The 20232-nt window shown below is 38.6% G+C and overlaps 1 protein-coding gene across 1 annotated transcript; it reads left to right on the top strand.

Annotated features, from left to right (window-relative positions):
• The first annotated feature begins 809 nt into the window (after nucleotides 1–809).
• LOC102279350 (guanylate-binding protein 1) lies at nucleotides 810–17684 on the top strand. Its single transcript, XM_005893674.3, has 11 exons — nucleotides 810–968; nucleotides 6505–6704; nucleotides 9323–9450; nucleotides 10317–10426; nucleotides 10697–10893; nucleotides 11492–11734; nucleotides 12544–12824; nucleotides 13493–13705; nucleotides 14349–14451; nucleotides 14694–14887; nucleotides 16247–17684. Exons 2-11 carry the CDS (start codon nucleotides 6515–6517, stop codon nucleotides 16361–16363), a joined length of 1776 nt encoding a protein of 591 aa, XP_005893736.2. The 5' UTR covers nucleotides 810–968; nucleotides 6505–6514; the 3' UTR covers nucleotides 16364–17684.
• The last annotated feature ends 2548 nt before the right edge of the window (nucleotides 17685–20232 follow it).

Genomic DNA, 20232 nt, shown 5'->3' with positions numbered 1-20232 from the left:
CGACATGCTTAGTGAACTTGACCCGGCATATTATCTTACCCTTCCTGAAGCCTCCTTGTTTTCATGGAGATAGCACACCACTCATTTTGCATGGTTTTACTCAGAAATGAATTGGACAATTGTAACATATGTGCTTCTTAGAAAGAAATTAAGCAATAAAGCTGTTACTTCTACTACTATTCACTGAGCAAACATGAAAAGACAGTATAGTGAAGTGGCTTAACAAGAGGGTTTGGAATGAAGAGTGATTTGGTTCAAGTTACTTATAGTGTTGTGATTTGGGATAAGACATTTAATCTTTCTGTGCCTCAGTTTCTATAAAATGGTGGAGAAATGTCTGTTATAAAATATCAGTTATTTAACCTATGTAGAGTGATCAGCACTGAGCATGGAACACATGCTGTGTGTGCCCTGGGTATTAAATTCCAGGGGCTTCACATTCATGAATCTGTAAGATGAGTCATTTTCTTCACTTACAGCATGCATAAAAGAGGAGCCACGTCCACTATGTGTCTGTCCATTATTTAAGGAAATTAAACCTAAAAATTAATATGCTTCCTATTCTAGGTTTCCCAAAGTGACACCCAATCCTGAGATACATTCCATTATATTTAAGAATCTAATAGTCACCTTTTTCAACACTAAATGGTCTCTAAGATGTCTTTCAAAAGCTATTAACGTGAAGGTTCTAGAGAAATTGTGTCAAACCCATCTTTTTTTTTTTTTTTTTTTTTAGAATAGCTGTCAGAAATTCCTTATATGGCTGTTGAGTCATTGCTTTGCTCTCAGTGCTTTCAGTTTCACATTACTGTAAATCTGTTAGACAGGTTCCTTTCCTTCTCTCTGTTTGCTAAAGGAAAGCAGGCAAGACCCAGGATATTGAGCTGGTGAAATAGAAGTCTAACCATCTAGTGAGAGAAAGAGAAATTTGTTACAGAACCATTCCACCTGAGCTGAGAAGAAAACAGGTAAGAACTCTAGCTTTTCCTCAAAGCAGATTCTTCTTCAGTGCTAAAGGAGCCCTGTTTTGAGAGCAGGAGCCCATGGTAAGATTAGTGCAGGGGTGCAAAGGGATCTGTAATGGTTAGTTTTCTAATAAATGATCAGCATCAAGACTGTAGCTCATCCTGATTTGGGACATTGGTCAGATGAGATCCAGGTGTTAGCATGGGCCATCCCATCTCTGGGTCATGACTGTGCTTGTGTGGAGTTAAGCGCCAAGGACACAGGGCTAAACTGAGTTTGGAATGAATTAGGATTGTCCTTCTCTTTGCTGATGTTGACTGGGGATAATGATTGTATTACCATTTTCTTTGATACAACTTGCTCAATACTGATTTGACTGCAGCCAAGAGACTGAAAGGGTGGCAGATATTTTTTTTGTTGTTTTTTTGTTTTTCTCATGAGAAGGAAAGAACAGTAAATGAGGTGCAGTGGAAACAGTCACCTGGCACTGTTAAAGACAAGGAGAAAAGCTGAAATCCAGAGTGGAAGATGTAGATTTATGAAGACATCATACTCTTCAGTCCTACCTTTGCACTCTATTTTAAAGTCGACATCTTCCTTTAGAAACAGCACACGTTCACTAGGTTCAATGTGTTGGTGCCAACTCGAGGATGCCTTACACCTTAGGACAGAATTCAGTCCCACCACTTTATAAAAAGCTTTGTCTTTAAAGAATCTACTCTGGAGCAGTGATAAAGTCACCATTGTTTTTATTTTGCCCTCTCTGGGCTCTCAAGGAGTTCTGATCTTGCCTCCTGGAAACTCTTCCCCTGACTTCCTAGGCTTGGCACTAGCCCCATTCATCACATACTGTCTGACACCTCTCTCTCTTTTTCAGTTTCCTGCCCTTGGTTCCCTTCCCACTCCTCTCTCCTTACCCCCACCCTTCTTCATCTTCTTCCCACTTCTACTTCTCCTCTACAAGATGGGAGAAAAGAACAAAACAGAAAACTTAGATTGTATGGCTGGAAATATAGCTATTTTCTTTCAATAACTTTCTTCTCTAGCTCTGTTAATCTCTTCCTGATCTTTTAATCTTTATTTCAATTTTTTCTCCCCTCATATACACACCTGATTTTTTGCAACATACAGTGTTAGCAATTGTGTAGTTTATTCCCATTTAGTTGGAGGCTAATTTATTGTGATTTAGGTCATACCTGAATGGTCTAGTGGTTTTCCCTACTTTCTTCAATTTAAGTCTGAATTTGGCAATAAGAAGTTCATGATCTTAGCCACAGTCAGCTCCTGGTCTTGTTTCTGCTGACTGTATATAGCTTCTTCAACTTCGGCTGCAAAGAATATAATCAATCTGATTTCAGTGTTGATCATCTGGTGATATCCATGTGTAGAGTCTTCTCTTGTGTTGTTGGAAGAGGGTGTTTGCTATGACCAGTGTGTTCTCTTGGCAAAATGCTATTAGCCTTTTCCTTGCTTTATTTCGTACTCCAAGGCAAAATTTGCCTATTATTTCAGGTGTTTCTTGACTTCCTACTTTTGCATTCCAGTCCCCTATAATGAAAAGGACATCTTTTTTGTGTGTTAGTTCTAGAAGGTCTTGTAGGTCTTCATAGAACCGTTCAACTTCAGCTTCTTCAGCATTACTGGTCGGGGCATAGACTTGGATTACCATGATATTGAATGGTTAGCCTTGGAGATGAACAGAGATCATTCTGTCGTTATTTCAGATTGCATCCAAGTACTGCATTTTGGACTCTTTTGTTTACTATTGTGGCTACTTCATTTCTTCTAAGGGACTCTTGCCTACAGTAGTAGATATAATGGTCATCTCATCCCTTGTTTGACCACTTCCAATTTGCCTTGATTCATGGACCTAACATTCCAGGTTCCCATGCAATATTGCTCTTTACAGCATCGGACCTTGGCTTCCATCACCAGTTACATCCACAGCTGGGTATTGTTTTTGCTTTGGCTCTGTCTCTTCATTCTTTCTGGTTATTTTTCCACCAATCTCCAGTAGCATATTGGGTACCCGCTGACCTGGGGAGTTCGTCTTTCAGTGTCCTATCTTTTTGCCTTTTCATAGTGTTCATGGGGTTCTCAAGGCAAGAATACTGAAGTGGTTTGCCATTCCCTTCTCCAGTGGACCACATTTTGTCAGAACTCTCCACCCTGACGCATCCATCTTGGGTGGCCCTACACGGCAGGGCTTATAGTTTCATTGAGTTAGACAAGGCTATGGTCCATGTGATTAGACTGGTTAGTTTTCTGTGATTGTGGTTTTCATTCTTTCTGCCCTCTGATAGAGAAGGATAAGAGGGCGAGACTGACTGAGGGAGAAACTGGGTCTTGTTCTGATGGGCGGGGCCATGCTCAGTAAATCTTTAATCTTATTTTCTGTTGATGGGTGGACCTGTGTTCCCTCCCTGCTATTTACCTGGAGCCAAACTATGGTGGAGGTAAAGAAGATAATGGTGGCTTCCTTCAAAAGGTCCCATGCATGTACTGCTACACTCAGGGCCCCCAACAATGCAGCAGGCCACCACCAACCCACGCCTCCGCCGGAGACTCCTGGACACTCACAAGCAAGTCTGAGTCAGTCTCCGTGGGGTCACTGCTCCCTTCCCCCAGATCCTGGTGCACACAAGGTTCTGTCTGTGCCCTCCGAGAGTCTATTTCCCAGAATAGAGTTCCAAAGACTAGCAAGGAGAGATAAGAAAGCCTTCCTCAGTGATCAGTGCAAAGAAATAAAGGGAAACAATAGAATGGGAAAGACTAGAGATCTCTTCAAGAAAATTAGAGACACCAAGGGGACATTTCATGCAAAGACTGGCTCAATAAAGGATAAAAATGGTATGGACCTAACAGAAGCAGAAGATATTAAGGAGAGGTGGCAAGAATACACAGAAGAACCATACAAAAAAGATCTTCACAACCCAGATGATCACAATTGTGTGATCACTCACTTACAGCCAGACAGCCTGGAATTCAAAGTCAATTGGGCCTTAGGGAAACATCACTACGAACAAAGCTAGTGGAGGTGATGGAATTCCAGCTGAGCTGTTTCAAATCCTAAGAGATGATGCTGTGAAAGTGCTGCACTCAATATGCCAGCAAATTTGGAAAACTCAGCAGTGGCCACAGGGCTGGAAAAGTCAGTTTTCATTCCAATCCCAAAGAAAGGCAATGCCAAAGAATGCTCAAACTACCGCACAATTGCACTCATCTCACACACTAGTAAAGTGATGCTCAAAATTCTCCAAGCCAGGCTTCAATAATACATGAACTGTGAACTTCCAGATGTTCAAGCTGGTTTTAGAAAAAGCAGAGGAACCAGAGATCAAAATGTCAAAAACCGCTGGATCATCAAAAAGCAAGAGAGTTCCAGAAAAACATCTATTTCTGCTTTATTGACTATGCCAAAGCCTTTGACTGTTTTCACCACAAACTGTGGGAAATTCTTAAAGAAATGGGAATATCAGACCATCTGACCTGCCTCTTCAGAAATCTGTATGCAGGTCAAGAAGCAACAGTTGGAACTGGACATGGAACAACAGACTTGTTCCAAGAGGAAAAGGAGTATGTCAAGGCTGTATATTCCCTCTTTATTTAACTTCTATGTAGAGTACATCATGAGAAACGCTGGGCTGGATGAAGCACAAGCTGGAATGAAGATTGCTGGGAGAAATATCGATAACCTCAGATATGTAGATGACACCACCCTTATGGCAGAAAGTGAAGAAGAACTAAAGAGCCTCTTGATAAAAGTAAAAGAGGAGAGTGAAAAATTTGGCTTAAAGCTCAACATTGAGAAAACTAAGATCATGACATCCGGTCCCATCACTACATGGCAAATTGATGGGGAAACAGTAGAAACAATGGCAGATTTTATTTTGGGGGAGCTCCAAAATCACTGCAGATGGTGACGGCAGCCATGAAATTTAATGCTTACTCCTTGGAAGAAAAGTTATGACCAACCTAGATAACATTAAAAAGCAGAGACATTACTTTGCCAACAAAGGTCCATATAGTCAAAGCTATGGTTTTTCCTGTAGTCATGTATGGATGTGAAAGTTGGACTCTAAAGAAAGCTGAGTGCCAAAGAATTGATGCTTTTGAACTGTGGTGTTGGAGAAGACTCTGTGGTGTTGGAGAAGACCAGTCCATCCTAAAGGAAATCAGTCCTGAATATTCATTGGAAGGACTGATGTTGAAGCTGAAACTCCAATACTTTGGCTACCTGATATGAAGAACTGACTCATTTGAAAAGACCCTGATGCTGGGAAAAATTGAGGGCAGGAGGAGAAGGGGATGACAGAGGATGAGATGGTTGGATGACATCACCGACTCAATGGACATAAGTTTGAGTAAACTCCGGGAGTTGGTGATGGACAGAGAGGCCTGGTGTGTTGCAGTCCACAGGGTCACAAAGAGTTGGACATGACTGAGTGACTGAACTGAACTGAATTTATTGTGAAGCTAATGAATTTTAAGTTTCCAAGCCCCTTGTTTCTATAAGCCCACAGCAATCTTTTGGAAGAGCTTTAAGCCATGTGTTTCACAAGGTTACAGACTTTTATAAAATTTGCTAAAGTCAGTTCCACTTCTAGGAAAGAAGTGTGAGAAAATCTGTGAATTATTATTTCAGTAGAAATAAGGATAGCTAATGAGAAAATGCATTTCAAATCATTAAAAATTGTTCAGAGACATATATCAATTGATGAACCTTTATTCATGAAATTCTTTATTCATAGTAAGAATTAATGAATAAAAAATAAATATTGACTCTTCACACAAAGTTAGGAAATGCAACAAATCTCTCTGAATCCTATTCTGTTTTACATTTAATGTCTAGTATAAATTCCACCTCAGTGCAGGAGACCACAGTTCGATTCCTGGGCTGGAAAGATCCACTGGAGAAGGGATAGGCTACGCATTCCAGTATTCTTGGGTATACCTGGTGGCTCAGCTGGTGAAGAATCTGCCTGCAATGCAGGAGACCTGGGTTCGATCCCTGGGTTGGGAAGATTCCCTGGAGAAGGGGAAAGCTATGTACTCCAGTAGTCTGGCCTGGAGAATTCCATGGATTTTATAGTCCATGGGGTCACAAAAAGAGTCGGACTCAACTGAGCAATTTTCACTTTCATAAGTTTTTAAATGTGAATCCAAATAGAAGATTTCAATGGTAAATTAAATGGAAGATTTTGTTCATGAGGGTGATTGTATGTTGATAAGTCACTGTCATATCAATATTTTTAATGAGCTACTTTGGTAATATTTCTCCAATTTTCAAAAGGAAACAGATTTAATCTCATATATTTCACTGTTGACATAAATGGCCAAGTTTTTTTGTGATTGGCCAAAAAATCTCCAGATGCACTAGGATCATCTTTCTCTTTGTTGATATTAACTGTGTTAACTAGGCACACAGTTATATTGTGGGATTTTGACATTCCTCCTTCTGAATGCAAAATGACCTGATGAAAACTCTTGATCTGTTTAGACTGGAAATTCTAATTCATCCCATATCTTCCCCTGCAGACAAAGGGACATGGCCTCAGAGATCCACATGCCAGGCCCAGAGTGCCTCATAAAGAATATTAATGGGAGACTGCTGGTTAATCCAGAAGCTCTGAAGATCCTGTCTGCCATCAGGCAGCCTGTTGTGGTGGTGGCTATCGTGGGCCTCTACTGCACAGGCAAATCCTACCTGATGAACAAGCTGGCTGGGGAGAAAAAGGGTGAGTAAGACCAGCAGAGCCCAGCCAAGTCCCTTCTGTCCACCCATACTCCCAGCATGCAGCACAGTGATGTGAGGAGAGGAAGTGAGAGACCCGGAAGGAATATTGAAAGCTAACTTTCAGTCCACACTTATGTTCTGATCGTCACTATGACCTGTATCAGATCACAGCTCTTTGCACTTTGTCTTAGTTTCTTTTTTAAAAGCACAATTTTTTCCTTTCCTAGAAAGACTAATGTGGTAATAAAAAATAAGTAATGTATGTAATAATAAACTATAAGACATTTACAAAAATATTCATGTAATGAGAGCATTTCTATTAATCTTTAAGATTTAAAAAATGTTTAAATCTGTATTGGTTGTTCTTATTTCTTTTCTTATTTTTAACTGTTGTTAAGTTATACATGGGCTTCCCCAGTGGCTCAGCAGGTAAAGAATCCACCTGCAATGCAGAGATGCCAGAGACCCGGGTTTGATCCCTGGGTAGGAAAGACTCCTGGAGGAGGGCATGGCAACCCATTCCAGTATTCTTGCTGGGAAAAATCTCATGGTCAGGGGAACCTGGTGGGTTATGGTCCATGGAGTTGCAAAGAGTCAGACACAGCTGAAATGACTGTGCATGCCCTTATGCAGGATACACATACATAAAATTTACCACAAAATTTACCATTGTTAACATTTTTTAAAATTCTGTGGTATTAAGTAAATTCACACTGTTGTGTAAACATCACTAACATCCATCTCTGTAAATTTCCCCCAACAGGAATTCTATACCCCAATAAACAAAAATGCCCCAGCCTTTGACAACCACAATTCTATATTATCTATAAATTTGACCAGTCTTGGAATCTCGTGTAAAGAATCATATATTATTTGTCCTTTAGTGATAGGTTTATTTCACTGAGTATGATGTCTTCAAGGTCCAACAATGTTGTAACAGGTATCAAATTCTCTTCCTTTTTAAGCCTGAGTAATTGTATGTGATACACATTTGCTTATCCAGTCATCCAGTTTATGGACATTTGGACTGTTCCCTCATTTTGGCTACTGTGAATAATGTTACTAAGAACATGGGTGTTCAAATATCTGTTCTGTACCTGCTTTCACTTCTTTTGGGTATACACCAAGAAATGGAATTGCTGGATCATATGATAATTCTATGCTAAGCTTTTTAAAGAAATCACCGTATTATTTTCCACAGAAACTATACCATTTTACATTCCCACCAGAAACACACAATGGTAACATTTGTTATAGCTTTTTTGATAATGGCCATCCTAATGGGTATGAAGTAGTATCTCATTGTGGTTTTTTAAAGTAAAAAAATTTTTAATATTATCACATTCATTCAGTGTCAAATTTTCCAACTTCATTATAAATATCAATTAATTTTCAGAATTCACTTAAGCTGTATGCTATGCTTTGTTGCCCTTTTTTTGAAGTACAGTTGATTTACAATATTGTGTTAGTTTTAAGCGTACAGCAAAGTGATTCAGCTATATATGCATATATATTTTTTCAGGTTATTTTCCATTACAGGTTGTTTTAATACATTGTTGTTTTGCTTTGTACTTCCCTAATGACTAGTAATGTTGAGTATCTTTTCATGTGTTCATTGGTCTTTTGAATAATTTCTCAAGAGAAATGTCTGTCAAGTCATTTGCTCATTTGTTAGTTGGGTTGACCTTTAATTTATTTGTGTTAAATTGTATTAAGACTTCTTTATATATTCTGCATATCAATCCTTTATCAGATTTATGACTAGCAAATATTTCCTCCCAATTTGTGTGTTATCTATTTAACTCTCAATAGTGTCCTTTCATCAGAGAAGGCAATGGCACCCCACTCCAGTACTCTTGCCTGGAAAATCCCATGGACAGAGGAGCCTGGTAGGGGGCAGTCCATGGGGTCGGGAAGAGTCGGACTCCACTGAGCGACTTCACTTTCACTTTTCACTTTCATGCATTGGAGAAGGAAATGTCAACCCACTCCAGTGCTCTTGCCTGGAGAATCCCAGGGACGGGGGAGCCTGGTGGGCTGCTGTCTATGAGGTCGCACAGAATCGGACACAACTGAAGTGACTTAGCAGCAGCAGCAGCAGCAGTAGCAGCAGTATCCTTTGATACATATGTGTTTTAATTTGGATGAAGTCTAACTTATATATTTTTATTTCTATTTATATTTTTGGTATTATTTCCAAGAAATTTTTGCTAAATGCAATATTGTGAAGTTTTTCTCCTGTATTTTCTTCTACTACCTTCATAGTTTTATTAATAGCTCTTAAGGTCTTTGATCCATTTGGGTTAATTTTTGTAGAAGCAAAGCTTTCTCTCTTTCATTGTTGAATATTATGTTGGCTGTGGTTTTTTTTTTTATATGACTTCTATTATGTTGAGATTTTCCTTAAATTTCTAGTTTGTTGATTGTTTTCCTCATGAACAGGTTTTGCATTTTTTTAAGTATTTGATATTTTAATTTCCCTGTTTCTCTGATTGTAAGTAAGATTAATACTTGTTGTGGTTTCAGTTCTCCTAAACTTGATTTGTTAACTTGCATCCCAACTTCCAGAACCACTTGATATTAGAATTCCACCCTCTCTTTTCCCCATACCCCTTGCAGGCTTCTCTCTGGGCTCCACAGTGCAGTCTCACACGAAGGGCATCTGGATGTGGTGTGTGCCTCATCCCAAGAAGCCAAACCGTACTCTAGTTCTGCTTGATACTGAGGGTCTGGGGGATGTGGAGAAGGTAAGGAATGAGGTTCCAGTTTGGACTAAGCCCTCATGTCTGAATGTCCTCTACACTTTTAATTTTCCTTTAAATAAGACCTTTGTTTAACCATGTTTCTTCATTTCTGTTTATATGCTATGAAACCAAGTTAGGAACCAGGGGTTAGGAAAATATTCATAAGGCAGAATCCTAGAAGAAGAGCATAGTGGTCAGTAGACAGTATCCTAATGAACAAAAAGCTATAAGCTAAGCCAGTTAACACAGATGCATAAAGGGAATACAGATAAACTCAAAGTGATGAATTTTATCTTGCAAAGAACTTTAGTTAAGGATTTAGGTTCCAAAGCCCCATACCCTTGGCTTTAACTTTAAAGTCTGTCAGTAACTCAGTGATTTTTGTAAATTATTTGACCTTTTTAACCTCAGCTTTCTGATCTGTAAAACAGGTGTATTAGATCTATATTTGCCTTATAGTATTGTCTGGAATATTTATAAGATAAGAAATGGGAAGTGTTAGTTGAACAACAATATCCTACTGAGATAGAAACAAGTATTAGTACCCTAATATTAAGACAATTTTTCTGTAAAAATAAAGAGAAAAATTAAATTTAAATTACATTTAAGACCTTTGACTGTCCACCCACAATGACTATTTGTTTTGCAATTATCTACCAATGATCATAAGAGGGTCTAATGAGAATCAGGGTAAAACAAAACATATCAGAAAACTATTCAAAGTCATTTTTGCTTGGATTTGGTTTTCTTTGTCACCAGTCTTGAAAGAAAAAAAACTCTAGTTACATGAGCATCCTTTTACTACTGCTGATCAGGAAAGTGCCATAAGAATGAAACACAATCCTGGTAAAATATGTTCTGATTTTCAGGGTGACAACCAGAATGACTCCTGGATCTTTGCCCTAGCAATACTCTTGAGCAGCACTTTTGTGTACAATAGTATGGGAACTATCAACCAGCAGGCCATGGACCAACTGCAGTATCCTTTTGGGATCCAACCTACATCAAAATCAGAGGGGAGACCAATATTTAAAAAACAGCTGACTGTGAATCCTGGTGAAACAAACATGAGAAATATAAAAAAGAATTCAATGGCAAGGGGAAAATCCTATAACCTACTGAAGAATTGATACTTTGGATACTTGGGTTAAGAACAAAGGAGAAATAAAGGTTTAGTATGTGGAACTAATATAGGATTGGGGAGGGGTTACTGTTCATTCATGCCAGTTTTCCTTATTTGGCTACTCAGCTATGTGACGGAGCTGACAGATAGAATCAGGGCAAAATCCTCACCTGATGTGGATGGGGTTGAGGATTCAGCTGATTTTGTGAGCTTCTTTCCAGACTTTGTATGGACACTGAGGGATTTCTCCCTAGACTTGGAAGCAGATGGACAGTCCATCACAGCAGACGAGTACCTGGAGAATTCACTCAAGCTGAAGAAAGGTAAAGGGGACGTAGAATTGGTAAACAGATGACAACACACTAAAAACTATTGTTCCTTAGTTTTCTGTCAACGGTTGTCTTCTACTTGTAGTTTCTATTTCTTCTCAAGGGGTGATTACTAAGAAGTAATGCTTGTTTACTATCTGAATAATAGATTTGGTTTTAGATTATTTTTCTCCCTGTTCTAAGAATAAATTTCTTTTTCTTTCACCTTTCCCTGTGCTGTGATTAGATTGATATCTCCATGCTTAGGGCTTGTGGTGCTGTAATTAGCCAAAGAGTAGGAGTAGAATGGTCATTTATTTGAAGAAAAGAAATGCAAGCATGAACCATGCACAGTTTAGGGCTGGTAAAGGATTGCTACAGGCAAATATTGTCCAATCTAGCCTGCCAGTTGGTTTTGTAAATAAGATTTTATTGAAATAATGTCATATCCATTTATTTATAGTTTCTCTATGACTGCTTTTAGGCTACAATAGGAGACTTGAGTACTCAGAAAAGAGACCATCTGGCTTGCAAAGTCTATTTACTGTTTGACCCTTTACGGGAAATGTTTGCAAGACCCTACATTAGGCAAATTCCTTTTTTCTTCCTCCAGGTACCAGCCCAAAAGATAAAACTTTTAATATGCCTCGACTCTGTATCCGAAAGTTCTTCCCAAAGAAGAAATGCTTCATCTTTGATCGGCCCACTCATAGGAAGAAACTGGGCCAGCTTGAGGAACTGTGTGACGATGAGCTGGACTCCGAATTTGTGCAACAAGCTGTGGTCTTCTGTTCTTACATCTTTAGCGATTCCAAAACTAAAACTCTCTCAGGAGGCATCAAGGTGGATGGACCTCGTGAGTCCTCTTCCCAGTCTTCACTATCACTGTTAAGACTAGAGGATGGTGTGATAACATCCATGTAGCTTCAACTTTGAAAAATGTACATCTACTGATATTATCGTGATAAATTCTAGGTGGCACCAACACTTCTGATAGGTTTTATTAGTCAGACTTCATAGTTGAGAAAAGATACAAAAGGCAAAAATAAAAGCTCTGAGAGCAGACAATTGTCCTAGTAAACTGGACCTGCCCTGTCCAACATGGTTTTCACTAGACAAGTGTTCCTATCTAAATTTAAATGTAGCTAATAAAAAATATAGAAATTTAACATTCTGATCACACAGCTATGTCTCAAGGGCTCACACCTACATGAGCTTAGTGGCTCCCACCCTGGAGAGCACACACAGAATACTTCCAACATCACAGAAAGGTCTCCTATAATGCTCTGCTAGAATAAGCAAAATGGAGGATTCATTTTGATTTGCTCCACAAATATTAATCAAATGTTTCCCATGGACTTACCAGGGCTGATGATACAGACATAAATGAGAGAGATATGGTTTCTGGCCTAACAGTACCTGTGGGTGAAATAAATGTACTCAATAAACACAAAAGGTTCTCAACCATTGATGTATATATACCACCTGAGGATCTTGCCAAAGAGGAGGGTCTAAGTCATTTAAACTGGGTCAGAGGCTGCATTTTTAGCAAGTTTTCAGGTGATGCTGAAAAATAAATGGTTGGTAATAAACAACATTAGAATTAGAATAGAAAGTTTCCTCACTGATGCCTACATTAAACATCATCATTGTTCTCTGTCGTAGGTTTAGAGACCCTGGTGCAGACCTATGTCAATGCCATCAACAGTGGGGATCTGCCCTGCATGGAGAATGCAGTCCTGGCCTTGGCTGAGATCGAGAACTCAGCCGCAGTACAAAAGGCCATTGCCCACTATGACCAGCAGATGGGCCAGAAGCTGCAGCTGCCCACAGAAACCCTCCAGGAACTGCTGGACCTGCACAGGGCCAGTGAAAAAGAGGCCATTGAAGTCTTCATGAAGAGTTCCTTCAAAGACATAGACCAATTATTTCAAAAAGAATTAGCGGTAGTTTTTTTCTCAAGTTTATACATATTAGGCTCTTGGAAAGTAAAGTATTACCAGAAAATGAAATAGGTGCTTATTTTGTGAAAAGCAATTTTTCTAGACAAACATTATTTGTTATCATAAGAGGAACCAATTCTATTATGATATACTTTATTATGAGGCACTGAAACTTTTTTCTTTCATGAATAAACTAATAATCTTCCCTATAATTTCATTACATGCACACAGGGCTTCTAATAATAATAGAATTTTCTAATAATCAGGGCTTCTAATCAAATCACAGACTCATTTTTATCAGACTGATTGGATATTTTGGCCAAAAGCAAAGAATATTTTATTCTTAGTTATCATAAATGGGTTTATATTGAGCTACATTTATTTCACATGCAATCATTTGTCCAGTTGGAAAATTAGGAGTTTTCTCCAAAGGTGAAGCATGTAGCTAGTAATCTCTGCTCCAAAGGTTACCCTCATGGAGAAAGGGACTTCTGTAGAAAGTCAGGATCAGGAGGAAGGATATGATTTTGTTGCATTTCTATGAGTTCTTCTAGTGGTCACAGACTTTTTTTACTTTTATTTTTTTGAAAAGCTTTTCCAGAAATTTGGAGGTCAAGCTAACCTCTTTTAATTCTTCTGTTTATTAATACTTCTTATTTTTTACATTAAAGGCCCAGCTAGATAAAAAGCGAGATGACTTTTGTAACCAGAATCTTAAAGCATCAGAAGATCATTGCTCTGCTTTACTGAAGGATATTTTCAGTCCTCTAGAAGAAGATATGAAACAGGGGATCTATTTGAAACCTGGGGGCTATCGCCTCTTCATTGAGAAGATGCAAGAGCTGAAGAAGAAGTATTTTCAGGAGCCCAGAAAGGGCATACAGGTAACCAAGTTTGATTCTGGGAAGCTACTGATGCCTCCTTGAGGTGACAGTGTGACCACGTGTGTTTTACACAGATGCGCAAGTACAGGACCAACAGCATTCAGGCTCTCATTCTATAAACACGTACAGGGAGCCTGTTACACCAGGTATAAACAATGTGCTCATCCAAGAGCATATACTAAGTTAACAATTGAGTTATAAACTGGATTACCAGATGTATCCAAAATTTCAAATAATGTCACCATTTATCTCTCTGCCTGTGGCTCCCCCCAGCCCTACACTTCCCTCCCTCCCATTCTCCCTCTACCCATTTTATTCAGATCCACTTTCTCCATGATGCTTTCATTCTCCAACAAGTTCACCCCATAAGGGACCACAGCACCAACAGCTCCAAAATCAGAGCCCTCAGTTTACAAGAACAGAGAATCACTATTTACATGTATATCAACCTCTTAAAAAGGATTCTGCTCAGGAGGGCACCTTGCTTGGCCAGTCTGGAGCATGTGCTCAGCCCAGTGACAGAGAATCTGATCACCAGGCACACCAGGGCCAAGAGGAGCAGTTCCTAGAGGGAAAGGTGGAAAACATGAATAAGTGTTTATAGTCATTTCCTACTGCTAACCCTATTTTGCCTGGATCCCAGGCTGAGGAGATTCTTCAGGAATACTTGAAGTCCAAGGAGTCTGTGACTGACGCAATTCTACAGACAGACCAGACGCTCTCAGAGAAGGAAAAGTTGATTGAAGGTGAGGAGCAAGTCAAGAGACTAGACAGCCTCGAAAGCTCTTTAAAGTTCTAACTAATTCAGCTAGGTGAACCGAGGAGCCTTAAACTATAGCAACATGAGAAAAGATGTCTCTTATTTGCTAATATCTTTTCTGAGTAGTGTGTATGCAGCCAGTAGCAACAGTGATAGGGAATTGTACATGGAAGAAAGAAGCAACTTGGTCTCCATATACATTTTTCTTTTTCCTCTTCCTCCTGACAGTGGAACGTGTGAAAGCTGAATCTGCACAGGCTGCAGCAAAAATGCTGGAGGAAATGCAAATAAAGAACCAGCAGATGATGGAACAGAAAGAAAAGAGCTATCAGGAACATGTGAAACAGCTGACTGAGAAGATGGAGAGGGATAGGGCCCTGTTACTGGAAGAGCAAGAGAGAACTCTTGCTCTCAAACTGCAGGTATTTAACTGCAACACCGTGTGGTTCCTGTTATTCTGTTTTCCCTCCACACTCCCTGGTCACAAACGTGGCCCAGCAGTGAACTTGAAGCCCAGAAGAAGGACCTTGCTTGCTTACTTGTACTTTTCAATCCCTATTTGTCTGCCTGAACTGGCCCCTACAGTGTCTTGTTACTAAAAGATTTTACTTGCAGCTATGTCACACCTAGTCTTTTATCACTGTATCTGTCAATCGTGGTAGCTGTTATCTGCTAGGCATTAAAAAAAAAAAGGGTCTTATCCATATCAAAGCAAGACCTGTCATGTCCCTAATACTTAGGAGATGAAAGAGAGGTTCAGACAAGACTAAATAACTTTTATAGGGTCACAATGCTTGGGAAGATAGATATCTGAACTGTCTTCACCGCTTAGAGGGATCCATGATTTTTTTTTCCTGTCACAACTGGTATGACCTTTAGCTATAAGAAATCCTTCATAAGCAGAAGGACTCCTTAACTCACACTGCTGTGTCTGTCTGTCACTCCTACTGGTTTCCTATGCCCTACTCCTAGTATGTGTTGAGCTGTGCAGAAATCCAGTATGATCAAGTCTGGGACCCTGATTCCCTCACCTATATTTTGGTCCTCCTGCCACCAAGTTGTGGAAGCTTAGACCAAATTTCCTGATCTAAGATTTAGACAATGTATCAGATTTTGGAAATCCTTCTATTTCTGTGTTATGTGTGTATGTGTGTGTGTTAAAAAAATAAAAATGCATAGATAAGACTCAAAGCCAAACATTTCATTAGGTTGTCCACAAAGGTTGTATACAAATAATGGGAGAAAAAATTAAGACTGCTAATTGAGATTTATCAACATATCAAGATGAACTTATGTCAGGAGATGTAAGTCAAAAATCTTTCTTAACTCAAGGAGACTCAGGAAAAGCAATCACAGAGATAGAAGACTTAAGAGAAAGTAAAATGAAAATTAATGATAGAGAAAATTTCAAGAAGAAATTAAACATTTTTGAGTAACATGGAAACTTACATTACCATATGTAAAATAGATAGCCAACGGGAATTTGCTGTATGGCTCAGGAAACTCAAACAGGGGCTCTGTATCAACCTAGAGGGGTGAGACAGGGAGGGAGATGGAAGGGAGTTTCAAAAGGGAGGGGATATATGTATACCTATGGCTGATTCATATTGAGATTTGACAGAAAACAACAAAATTCTGTAAAGCAATTATCCTTCGATAAAAAATAAATAAATGAAAAGTAAAAAAAAAAAAAAAAACAATCCTTGAATGTGGAAACTAGATAGTAGTTAGAGATTTACTTAATGATATACACTATTCAATTTCCATTTGTATCTTTTTAGGAACAGTCCCGACTACTACAGGAAGGATTCCAAGAAGAGAACAGACGACTTCATAAGGAAATACAGAGTCTCCAGAAGAAGATGAATAAACCAAAGAAGGAATGTTTCCTAGGCTAAAGAATTAAAGAATAGAGCTTTCCTGGTCACTCTTATCCAAAGCATTACTCAAGAAGTTTAAAACTAAGAAAAGTGTCACCATACTTGATAATATTTAGGTTTCACATTTTTACTACACTAAAATTTGCAAAGACATGCAGTTCTATAATTGAAGTCATGTGCATCTTCCTCACAATACTGTAAACTGTGTAGTAAGACGCACTTTACCTCTGTGCCAGCACAGGAGGTATCATAAGCTGGTACCACCCAGGAACTTCTTCTTCCAGATGACCACTAGTTAGACAAGTGGATACTGAGCAAAGTCTTAGGTCAAAGTCTTGGGACATAGTTGGTCATGAGTTTGACCAAATGCACAAGAGGTTGGGAAGAAGCATTCTAGCTTCTAGTAAAGGCAGTATAAGGTGTCCCATTGTTTCAAGTCTGCATGGTCTGTCAGTAGTGATGTGACTCCTGGATACCTGGAATGGGCAGTGCTTACTGGTGAATCCCAAGCTAAAGCAAATCACCTTGTATAGTGATCTAGAAGGTCTACAGAATTTCCACAGGAAGATGGAAGAAACCATTAGCATGATTGTAACTTGGATCATAAATAAATGGGCTAAAAAAGGAGACTTTCCCTTCTTGTTCATTTCACCCAGATTATAATTTTAATTACTTTAATTAATAACTTTAATGGGACACTTTAGAACTTCAAGTGACACTACACTAAACATAGTAACAGGATGACAATTATACATTGTCTTTGTAGCCATTTATAACTTGCAAAGATGAGCTTGAAATGATGACAGATAATGTGTTAGAAAACTGAGCTAAATTAATTATTAAATTGTTCATTACCCTGAAGTTTAGGCTATTGTTTCCCAATTCTTGAGTCACATCCCCCAAGAGAATATGGGTTGTTTTTGACTTCTTTTGATCAGTAAAATAATACTCTTGGTATTACTTAGGACTTTATCACAACTGTCAAAAGCCCTAGGTAAATGCTTAAAACTTCTTAGAGCAATGAAGAATTATTTCAGTTCGGAAGTAAAAATGTAAAATGTTGAACTTTACATTTCTGATTTTTTATAGTTTTTCACCAAAAAAATATAATGTTTTCATTTATATAGCCATGACTGGCTAATGTTTTTGTAAAGTCTGGGATAGTAACTATTCATGAGTATGTCCTCAACTCTGCCATAAAGCAACCACAGATGATACACAAATGGATGGTATGCCTGTTTTCCAAGAAACTATTGTTTTAAAATACAGCTGGCACTCAGAAGCCATAATTTGCAGACTCTTGCTTTATATAATAGAAACATTCATCAAAGTTTTTCACATCTGCTTTATGTTCCTTGCATTTGTAAGGAATATAGGGATTACATTGCATATGTTAGCATTGTGAAAAAGATTATACAGTGTTTCAAAATACTACATGATGAGAGAAAAGCAGGGAAGCAGCTAATGCCACTGAATCTACATTAATAAACCTGCTTGTTCTGATTGCCTTAGAACCTTTTTTTCCATTGAATCTTCCCTTCGTTTCCCATCAGCATGAAGAATACCTCCTTCCACAGTTAGGCAAGTGCTGATAAGTAGTAGTTTTTTACTCAAACTGCAGCTTCATAGGAGACCACATGAGACTCAAGCATATTAAGTGGAGTATTTATGTAAATTCACCCTGTAGTTCCCACACTGCACTGCAAGAAAGGAGTAAACCAAATACATTTTTATTAGTTAAACTTCATTATAGAAAAGAATAACTCTGCATTCAAAACCTAATAGTGGTTTCTTTGTTAATCATTTAAAAATAAGAAAATTAAAGCTAAACAAAAGTAACTCCCTTTCTAGTTTTGTAGCATGAGTTTCTATACCAGATTATAAGCTATACCATTACATAAACTAAACTCCATAATTGCAGAATTAATGTAACCTCTATTAACCTATACATTTTTATCTGCCTCTAGAAGATCAAGCAGGCATTCATAAGCAGAATTTATGAGAAGACTGAGATGAGAAATCTATATTCCTATTTGCCATCATGCAGCATTTCCTTTTCCTTATTTGTGTCCATGTTAAGAGGAGGCCAATGAAATGGAGAAGGGATAGGCTACCCATTCCAGTATTCTTGAGCTTCCCTGGTGGCTCAGCTGGTAAAAAATCTACCTGCAATGTAGGAGACCTGGGTTTGATCCCTGGGTTGGGAAGATCCCTTGGAGAAGGGAAAGGCTACTCACTCCAGTATTCTGGCCTGGAGAATTCCATGGACTATCCATGGGGTCAGCTTCCATGTTTTGTTATTACATGAGAAGAAATATCATTTAAAATTATATTCTGTTTGAGTCACAGCGAGTGACACAAGAGTAAATAGTGATAAAGTAACAATTTTAAAAATGATTTCCTAAATGATTGGAGGTTAATAGAGCTTCATTTAACTGATACTATATTTCTTTATATTCAATAATTTAACTCCAGATAAGATTGCCTAGCATCTTCTTCTATAAAGTTTGTCTATTTGTCACCTGATATTATTTGCCTTGGGACCTAGTGAAAGATGTACAGAGACAATAGTCACATTTTTCTTTTTTGGCATAAATAACAGAATTTTTTTTTTTCTTACAATTCTAGAGGCTTGAATTCCAAGATTAAGGTTTTGGCAGAGCTCTTTCCTTGGTTTTAACATCCTGCAGTACAAAGCTTGGTGAAATAAAACAAAGTTGCAGAAGGACCAGTCCTTCCCACACTTTTGAAGCAGTTTCAATTCAGAAATTTGCTGTGATTCTTCAGCTGATAAAAATATGAGCACAAAAATAATGGCCTTATGGGAATAAGATTCATATAGGTTTGTCAAATTCTAAAACAGGATTAGAATAGCCACCATGACCTAACTGTAGGAACAAACACCTAAAATAAAAATGCATTGGCTATTTCTGGGCATGAAAGTACCCAGGATAAAAAAGTCAGAATTCAGATTTACACAAATGTAAGGCAATAAAACTGTCAGGTTGAGTCAGCATAATAAATGCATTGTTGCTTGCAAGTTGGAATGAAAGTTGTATTACCAAACCATACACCCTTTATTTAGTTTCAGTGTACCTGGAACATGAGATTTGAAGGGAAAACATGGTAACAAAGGCTTTTAATTTGTAGGATAGCTATTTTTGGAGAAAAGAAGCCTTGAGTAAGACCTGGTATTGACATGTTAGAGTTATATATTTATAAGTTTACAAAGTCAGGGTTGGTTTGCATGCCACTTTATGAGAGGCTCCAGCCAGTTCCCTGGTCCTCTTCTCCAAGCTGGTTCTGCCCATGGTGATCCCTTATACACATCTACCCTAACGAGAGGTAAGAATAGCCTTGTCTAACATCACTGATAGTTACTGCTGGGTAACACTTGAGACTCCTGATCATTCTTCCTGTCAGGGGGCCCTGCACAGACTCACTGACATCCCTAGAGAAAAATACAGTGATTTGTAAATGGGTTGAGGTTGAAAAAAAACAAAAACAAAAAAAACACCTTATCCATCTTCCCACGATCCAATCTGGAAAACAGTGTCAACTGATGTGCCCTCTCCATGGGTGATGCATTGGTTTTGGTGTGGAGGGAAAGTGATCCTAATTCTCAGTTCCACTGAGGTAGCACCTAACAAATAATGGGAACTGTTAACCCTGTATAGAACACTGGCTAACAAAGTGAAGTGTGTTAGTCACTCAGTTATGTCCAGCTCTTCGTGACATGATGGACTGTCGCCTGCCAGGCTCCTCTGTTCATGAAATTCTCTAGGCAAGAATATAGGAGTGGGTAAAGCTCAACATTCAGAAAACTAAGATCATGGCATCTGGTCCCATCACTTCATGGGAAATAGATGGGGAAACAGTGTAAATAG

Source organism: Bos mutus, chromosome 3 (genome assembly GCF_027580195.1).
Source record: "Bos mutus isolate GX-2022 chromosome 3, NWIPB_WYAK_1.1, whole genome shotgun sequence".
NCBI lineage: Eukaryota > Metazoa > Chordata > Mammalia > Artiodactyla > Bovidae > Bos > Bos mutus.
This window is presented reverse-complemented; position numbering and strand designations above follow the sequence as displayed.